General features: G+C 38.1%; 2 protein-coding genes across 2 annotated transcripts in view; one reads left to right on the top strand and one right to left on the bottom strand.

Annotated features, from left to right (window-relative positions):
* Window positions 1–9,092, bottom strand: part of LOC145463572 (uncharacterized) — a 157,639-nt gene that overhangs the window by 81,106 nt on the left and 67,441 nt on the right. The window lies entirely within an intron of this gene.
* On the top strand, window positions 1,177–8,790 carry LOC145463575 (neuronal acetylcholine receptor subunit alpha-10-like). The gene is made up of 5 exons (XM_081447343.1): window positions 1,177–2,000; window positions 4,961–5,100; window positions 5,804–5,848; window positions 6,404–6,513; window positions 7,341–8,790. The coding sequence occupies exons 1-5, from the start codon at window positions 1,883–1,885 to the stop codon at window positions 8,566–8,568; spliced, it is 1,641 nt and encodes a 546-aa protein (XP_081303469.1). The 5' UTR covers window positions 1,177–1,882; the 3' UTR covers window positions 8,569–8,790.

Raw genomic sequence — 9,092 nt, 5'->3', positions numbered from 1 at the left:
GATTTTGAATGTTAATGCATATGTAAATGTTTTTCTTGAACGTTCCTTACGCGCAAATGAAGGTCATATTGGTGTTAATGAGAGTTTAATGATCATAATGAAAGAAACTTGGAAACAAATGAATGTTTATTTTCTGTAAATGAACAGCAAAAGGTGTAGTCAGTCTTAAAACCGTGTATTATACACAGCTAAACATCAGCCACAGGACAAGCTATAATATTTTCTCAATTTCCTTTGGAAGACCTCAACTCACTGTGGCCGATGCCAGCATAACTGGCATTGGTAATATAGAAAATGAGACTGTTGATAAGTTTATCACTTATTGTAATAATACAACTTTATTAACTCCTCGGTGCGAATAAAATTCATTTCTTGCTGCCATTGACGCATATTTAACAAGGCAGGTGACCATTTTAAAGAAACTAATCTACTGACTGTAGCGTATCGCTTTGAAGTAACACCAACATTTCAGGATTTTTAAACCTGAGAACGTGAAAGGGCTAGGGAAATTTGTGTTTTGCCATTCCTAGTTTCATGGTCACAAGAGGCATAAAATATCCTTTCAAGATTTTTTTCCTGCTCACAAGTTCTGAATATCAAGGAAAGACTTAAAAGGGGTGTTAATGAGCGGAAGGATTCTTTTAAGTCTAGGTACGCGAGTAATTGCAAGTTTGTTTCGCACTGTCGCTTATACACGATTATGTGGACGGAGTGAAAATAAAAAGTAATTTCACGAGTGTTTTGCAAATTAATGTAATGACCATAATTAGAGACTCGCAAAGGCGAATCGCGTCTGATCTCGGGTCTCACGGGACATCTTGTCGGGAGTTGTTCTTTAATACATAACTAATACCGTTTCTTCAACAAAACGGTTTATGCTGTCTGTTTTCATGTTCCCGGACTTTTTTTGGAGGTCATATACCTTAAAATTAATTTAGATCCAGGTTGTCAATTTTTACACCTGCAGTTTTTGTAGGCAGCGAAATCGTCATAGCATTTTGAAAAACTGAAAAGGAAAGCCCTTAAGAAATTTAAAATCGTGTTTCAGTTCCTTCTGAAGAGCCACTTTTATTCTTTCGGACCATCCATCCCAAATAATTAGGGTAACTAGGGCCCGTCTTAAAGTAAAAACATATACATAATTTTTATTTAAAAGTCTCTATGTTTAATTTACTTTACACTCGAAATGTCTACGGCAAAAAAAAAGAAGAAGAAAAAAAACTTGTGCCTGCTCACTCGGCTCCTTGGTTTTCGGTTGCTATGATTCGATGATAAGTCCCTTTTTCAATATTCTACTGCATCACGGCTATTTCTTAGTGCGTTTCTCGTCATTTGGACATAAGCCTTAAAAGCCCTAAAGCTGAATCATTTATGTGTTAGTCGCTGTATTTTCGGAGGGTCTTGACTTTCTGGAAGGTACTGACTTTACCAGATTGAGAGTCGTTTATTTCAGGGGCCAGCCTCTTCGTTCGAAGCAGTTAACTAAACACATTATCAGAGCAGAATTTAAGAAAGTTCTGCACATTACTCGGTCATTGCGCAATTAGCGACATATCTACCTCAAACGTAATTTAAATTTTCTCGTCATGTCGTATACATAGGCCGAAAAAAATAACATGAATTTGACGTTCGGACTTCCGCAGGTAATATTGCTCAATTCGTTACTCTATTTATGCGCAGCGTGTCGCCAACATACTAATCGAACGTGTCACAGTTTCAATTTTGCAATGTTTTTCAACACTTTTGTTTTCCATTTATCACGGTTAATAACAAGGCACAGCGTTTTTCCTTAGGGTGTCAAGTAGAGTCGTATAATGAGCCTTGAGAGGATTCATTAAACATTAAACGATGCCAAAAGAAATTTATACTTGATGTCACGGTGATGAATTTCAGATCACTTCGCAGTAACACTCAAAGGTCTTCAACATCTTCCATGGCGTTTTTGATGTGTATTCTGTGCCTCGTGCTCCTTCCATTCCAAGCATTCTGTGATGGCCAACGTAAGTTTAAGTGTAACTAACTTCAAATACGATTTTAATTCCTATAACGGGAAAAGACCAAAACGATATTGAGTCAACAAAACAACTGTTTGATCTTCTTTTGTAACATATACTCTTGAAATGTCAACCTCGACGCCGCAGTTTAGATCTTTTCCCATTTCTTTCGCCTTGTTAGTATTCGTTTGAATTTTTTTTTCTTAAATTGCGAGACGATTGTGTTGCCTTAACAAAGCAACGCAAACTCGTATTAAATTTGACAAGGGGATTACCAGAACGTAAATTTTTTTCGTTGCATTCTATTGAAATATTCAAAATAATCTGCAGTCCTTCTACAAAAATATAAATATTTGCTTTTCTTGAGTTTGACCCTGAAATTGTTTTAAACAGAACAGTTTTAACGACACAATGAAAACGAGTTGCGATCGCAGCTCTTGGCCCGCTCTCAGAATTTTAAAAACAGATCTTTGCAGAATATTACCGCACGCAATTTTAAAGACCTATGGCTGGTGTTCCAAGCCATGTGCTTTTCTTGCAGTAAAATAATCAAAACATGTCACAAAGGGAATCAGGTCTGTCCCAGACTTTTCACATTTAGTTTTTCACATGGAGTAGAGGACACCCCCGGCTAAACCATAAACGACTTCTATGACCACGTCTGGCTATCGCGGTTATAAATTAATGCTGATAGCACAGTTTTTTTGCAACTTTTTAATCAAATGTATGAGTGTTTGCAGTGAAATCTTTCTGGAATTGAAAACTTGAACGCTGAAAGGCGAAAGCGAGTCATGACGTTGTGATGGCATCGTGTATTTACTGAAGAAGTACATTTTACAGTAACTTATATTATGGAGAGATTTTTTTTCTTGTAAGCCCACAGCTAGTTATCGATTGACTAGCCACTGGCGTAATTTTGAATGTTGTCAACATGAATGAATTTAGCATGCATTGAACAGTACATCAGCATAGACTAATAATTAAAACCGAAATTAAGGAGCACGCGTCGGTCATTTTTACTAAAATGAAATGTAGAAGCTGATAACTTACACGGTTATTTGCTATTAAATGTTTAAACAAAACGTTTTTAGCCAAATTGTCCATTCTGTCGTCATATGTTTGAGATCAAAAACTTGATGAGTCATTTCAGCAAGGCTAAAGACATGTCACTAATACTGTGTCAGCGACGTCGTTTTAATCGAAAATGAATTAAACTTCAGCTAAATGATCAAAATGTCTTACTTGGCATTGCACAGTCATGTCTTAAGATATACCGCTAGGAGGAACGAAATAATATGTTAAACGGAGTGGTGATATCGATCGACTTGAATGGACTCGAGCATGGAAATTATTATCAATGTGTTTTTCAAGTTTCTAGATTTTGCAAATGTTGTTTGGTGTTTCAATTCAAATGTTTAAGCTGACACCTGCATGATACCAGAATTGCATTTTGGCAAACTTTATGTTGGGAAACAAACTGTCAAATTTAATTTAACGAATGCACATGCATAAATTACAAATGAATAAATAAAAGTTAGAGTTTTTGCGCGAATTACGGGACGAATTCACATCAGAAGCTATTGAAAAATCCAATTTTTAATAGGCTTTCTCAATAAAGTCGTCTTGAAAAGATCTGACAACAATTAGGTGAGAATTAGAGCTAAATAATAAAGAGTGCTTTTCTGTAGATTAAAATTTCTTACATTCAGCAACCATTGACTACAACTTTCTTCTGGAGTCGGAAAAGATCACACACTCGTTTGTTTTAGCACTCGATATAACTAAACAGTTCGATGGTTGAATGATGAAGGTTTTTTCGCAGCAAAAATTTGGTTGATATAAAACGTTCCTATTTCAAGATCTCTATAGAGACCATACATGTTTCAAGAAAATGTTATTTTTTCGTCATAAATCATTCTCAATAGCTGGCTATTTCCTACTGAGGAACAGTGTTAGTCATATCCATGAACACTTAGAAACACGCACCTTCAATATATATATATTAACGTATTGATTATTGTTGAATCCTGAAAAGACCCACTGAGGAGGGGAAAAGTTAAGTATGTACGTATGTCATTGAACAGGCAGCCGAAAATCCTGTGAAATCCTGGAAATTCATTCAAAAACAGGTTTTCATGAACTTACAAACTTAATTGAATCGATTCATTCATTGAGCTCAAAATGTTTTACGGTCAATACATGTCATTACTCACGTCATGTTTTGTAAACAAACTTTTCCGAATAAGGCCACCTTCATTTAAATGTTGAAACGTACCTATCAACGTAGCTACCAGCTTGATTATCAAAAATGCATTCTCATTGCAAAGACCCATGTTAATTTCAATTTCTTTTCGATAATAAACCCTGACATTTCCTTTTATACTTGTTATCATTTCTAAGACCACAACGGAACTTGGTTTACAAAAGAGTTCCAAATCAAAACGATAAATTGTTCTTTACTGCGACATCAAGAAAAAATTTCGCTGTAGATTTCACTGATCTCTTTCTTTAGGATGATGGTCTGCTGTGATTCACAAATCACAGCAGAACAACATCCTAAAGAAAGAGAGCAAGAAAAAAGCAATACACCTTTCTCGACTGGGCGCTTTTTGGCCCATTTCAGACCATGTGATGATACTCTTGAGAATTCTTCCTGTCAAATTTTCGAATAGTCGTGTGCATAGGAATAAATAATTTTAAGGTGGATAAAAGAAAAATTCTCTACAGAATGTCACGCGGTTTGTAATGGGAAAACAAACCGCCCAAGCGAAAAAGGTCTATTAAAGAGAAGGACGAGAGCCTGACAACTTAGGAGGACTGGAGCCGAGCGAGAACATGTAACTCTCAGTTCCAGACCCTTCCATGATGCAATGCGCTCAAATTACTGGATTCCAGCCAACATTAGAGTAAGGTTAGCTAGCATATACGTGGTGCTTTCATATCAAATGAGAAGTGTCTCTTTGCAGAAGCTGAAATGAGCACTTTGAGGAAGAATCTTTCCAAGAATCTCTTCGACAACTACAGGAAAGACTTTTTACCGCGGCTCAATGAATCAGAGCAAGTTAAAGTGTCTTTCGATTTCGAACTCATCACCATCAAAGAAGTGGTAGGTTCACTTTTAATCGTATTCTGCAAATGTGTAAAGATGATCATACGGTTTTTCTCGTTCGATTTGGAAAACATTCGCGTGGAAGAAGTGCCGGAAGATCTTTCTTGAAGCCATTTTTTCTCATTCAAGAAAACTTTTTTCAATTAAATTTCTGCACAAAATTTTTGTCATTTTACGTTATAACATTGGCTTAACCATTGGCTTAGAAAATTTCCTATTGTCTTTCAACCAATCATAATCTACAATTACGATGTGTAATTTGCACTGGTATTACGCTTTCTGCACTGGTGATACACTTGAAATGCACTGCTCTCAGTCAATCAGAATCGAGTAATTTTTTTCATATATATTATTATATTAAAAAATCCCACGTCCCTCCTCCCGCTCGACCAAAGATAATTAGCCTACATTTTCAAAAGAGGAGTACTGCGTCAGCGGAGAGGTAAAACACTTTTGGCGAGTAAAACATTTTTAGAGTGACCCCTGCGTCAGAAAAAAAAGAAACGCTAATCTCTTGATTTATGACGTTTAGTCCTATTTCAGAATGCTGAGGAGCAGACAATCAGAGCAAAACAAGAAACACTGACACTTTCAGCGTAAACAGTTTAAACATCGCTAAAACATCTTCAGCGTTAACCCTGAGTCAGAGCAGAAAAATAAACGCTAATCTCTTGATGTACGATGTTTATTCCTGTTTCAGAATGCAAAGGAGCAGACAATCACAGTTTATGGTTGGGTTCGACAGGTAATTAGTTCTTTTCTCGCAATACTAGGTGGAATTTCCTTTTCTAATAATAATTGGCTCTATCTATCTAATCTACGTACGAATCCTTCTTAGATATTACTAGTAGCCGGAAGAGGATTTGAGAATATACGACATTCTTGATAGCTTGAGGTAGTACAAACTAAGAAGAAGAAGAGGGTTGAAAATAAAGCACGCTGCGGAGTATTTTTGACGTACTTCAAGTAATACATCAAACAAGAAAGACCGTGTTTCACCGAGGATGTTAACGCTACTTTAAGACGAACTTCGCGGTGTTTGGAAATGTGGCCAAACAGTCTTCAATCTCAAATTTATCTTCTCAATCAAAGCTAAAACTAGGGGGAAATCGTAGAAAGAAAATCGCAAAAATCAATGCTAATTAAAATCATGACCTTGACGGTCATGATTTCCTCTGTTAAAACGATGAGTTTGAGAAAATGCTTACTTAATCTAGCCTTGCGCTAGCAGTAGAACGAAGTAAAACTAGGTTGAATCTCGCTATGATTACGAACATAAACTTGTCTTTTCCTCACTCAGAAATGGTACAATCCGTTTCTCAAATGGAATCCTTCGGAGTATGGCGGCATCGAAACCATCCACACGAGCGCCGAGACGGTCTGGGTACCAGACATACTCATGTACAACAAGTAAGGAAATCATCATGATAGGCCCTTTGCACGATCCGGGCTGGACTGGTACGAGTTCCTTTGTTTTGGAAGTCCCACTGTGTAACTTGCGTCCCAGCATAATTAATTCCTCACCATGTGACCGTATCGTGCAAAGGGCCTACGAGAGAATCTGCAACGTAGTAGTGTGCTCTTTCAGCAAAATAAATCCATTTTGTTAGATATGAATTGATTAAATTAAATCAACTCACAAATACCTTTTAACTGACCTTGCAATTCAAATAATTGTTTTCGTCGAGAACAATTGCCATTTTAGAATCGATCTCTGTTTCTATTCCTCTGGGACCTCAGGTAATTACTTTGTACTCTGTACTATCCTACAAACAAGTCCCTTTTAACATTTGAGAAAGAGGAACATTCCTTGTATTTTCATGTGCCAAAACCAACAGGGAAAATGGTTTTTTCTGTCCCTCCACGCGGCTACACCTGTTCAAGTTTGGAGCTGAGAAGCCAGGATCAACTCGCCAAAAGGCCTTCAATCGAATACTTAATCTGGCGATATCATAACTGTCAATCAGTTGAACCTGACGATAGTTTAAATAATACGAGACAGAACCATTCAAAATCTAAAACAAATCCGTCAGTATTATGTAAATTAAACATACTGCCCGTGTTTCTGCACAAAAAGTTCCGAATCACACAAAAAAAAGGTTCGCGGGAAACAAATTGTTACTAAAAATAGTTCAATCACTCCATATGCATGTTGATGGAATAGTAAATTTGTCAGAGCACTCCTAGTGATGCTCTCCAGGCCAAAGCAATTAACCAATGAAATGCACTATTTTTAGTGTTGACCTTCAAGACCGTATCGGTGGTGGACCAACAACATTCAAAACTAAAGTCATCATGCGATCAAACGGGCAAAACGATTGGACAAGCCCCGCCCTGTTCAAATCCGTCTGCGCTTTAGATGTCACCTACTTCCCTTTTGACATGCAAACGTGTTCGCTCAAGTTCGGCTCTTGGGCTTCAAGCAGCAAGGATATACGCATGTGCCCAGAAAACATGACTGGGATATCCAGTCAGTACGTGAACAATGGCGAATGGGAGATCATCGAGGTCACGTCTAAACGAAACGTTGTCCAGTACCGTTACGAGGCTTTTGATGACGTCACGGTCACCGTAGTGATTGGACGCGTGTATTTCGTGTACTGTGTTAACTTGATCGTCCCGTGCTTTCTCATTTCCACCATGATATTCCTGGGTTTTATTCTCCCTCCAGAGTGCGGAGAGAGGATTGGACTGAGCATCACTGTGCTGCTTGCCATGACAGTTTTCCAGCAGCTCACGTCGAATATTTTCCCTTCGTTTGATTTCCCGCTCCTCGGTCAGTACTATTTTGCCACCAGCGTCGAAATCAGTATTTCACTTCTCGCAACGACCGTGGTTTTGAACTTTACCGCGGGCAAAAACAAGAAAATGCCACGCTGGATGAGAAAGTTGTTACTGGAGTGGACGGCTCGTGTTGTGCTTCTGAGGAAAACCGTCGAAAAAAGCTGTCCAAAACCTAAACACAAGAAATCCATACGAAGAGGAAGCAAACGCGTAACGGAGTACAAAGGCAACCAGACATCCAGGCGAAATGCAGCCTTCGCGGCTATAGACGAAACCACCCCTGGGAATCTTGAGAGAAAGGACGATGGACTTGTCGCTGAACTCAAAAACGTGTTCATAATATCGAAAAATCTTGACTACGCAGGCCTGCGTTACGCAAACTCGGTCCAGACCACAAACTTGAATGGACACAACACTAATGGTGATGACGTCATGCTTAACAACCTCGAATCTGACGGAATAAGGGACAGCGAAAGTACTGTGCCCTTTACTGGGGTCCTGGATGAAAATGGTGAGGAACTGGCAGAATACGAGTTAACCTTACGTCATTGGGAGTGGATCATGGCCGCCAGGGTCCTGGATCGAGCCTTGCTTTGGGTCTCTATAATATGTGGCATAGTGACATTCCTTGCTATTTTTTTGAAGGCGCCTCGCTTTCAGAAAATACTCTTCCGGTCATGAGGAATTGTGCCAAGCTGTCTTAAAAATAGGTTGTGATGTCATAGAGTCTGTAGCACGTCAATCCTCTTGCGCAGCTTTGATTGACAGCAATGCAAATCGACACCAAGATGACATCAAAATATTAAGAGCTACAAAAAACGTATTGGAACTTGGTTTTTTGAGCTACAAAAAACGTATTGGAACTTGGTTTTTTGAGCTACAAAAAAACGTGTTGGAACTTGGTTTTTTGAGCTACAAAAAACGTATTGGAACTTGGTTTTTGAGCGTAAAAGTATTCGATTACAAGAACCAAATGGAGATTTTACAAACTGTAATTTTACATTTGATTTTCACTCCGATGAAACAATCAAATGGTTCGTTTGCTATGCTTTCTAAACTCATCTTTTTAAGAAAACTTGTTATTCTTAGCGATTTTTACTTTCTATTACTTTCTTAAATGCACATTTTTAATTATTAAGATTAGTACAGCTCATTTTGGCGAATTGTACAGCGCCTAGAGCAGGCATGGATAGGCGCTATATAAA

Source organism: Orbicella franksi, chromosome 12 (assembly GCF_964199315.1).
Source record: "Orbicella franksi chromosome 12, jaOrbFran1.1, whole genome shotgun sequence".
Classification (NCBI taxonomy): domain Eukaryota; kingdom Metazoa; phylum Cnidaria; class Anthozoa; order Scleractinia; family Merulinidae; genus Orbicella; species Orbicella franksi.
This window is presented reverse-complemented; position numbering and strand designations above follow the sequence as displayed.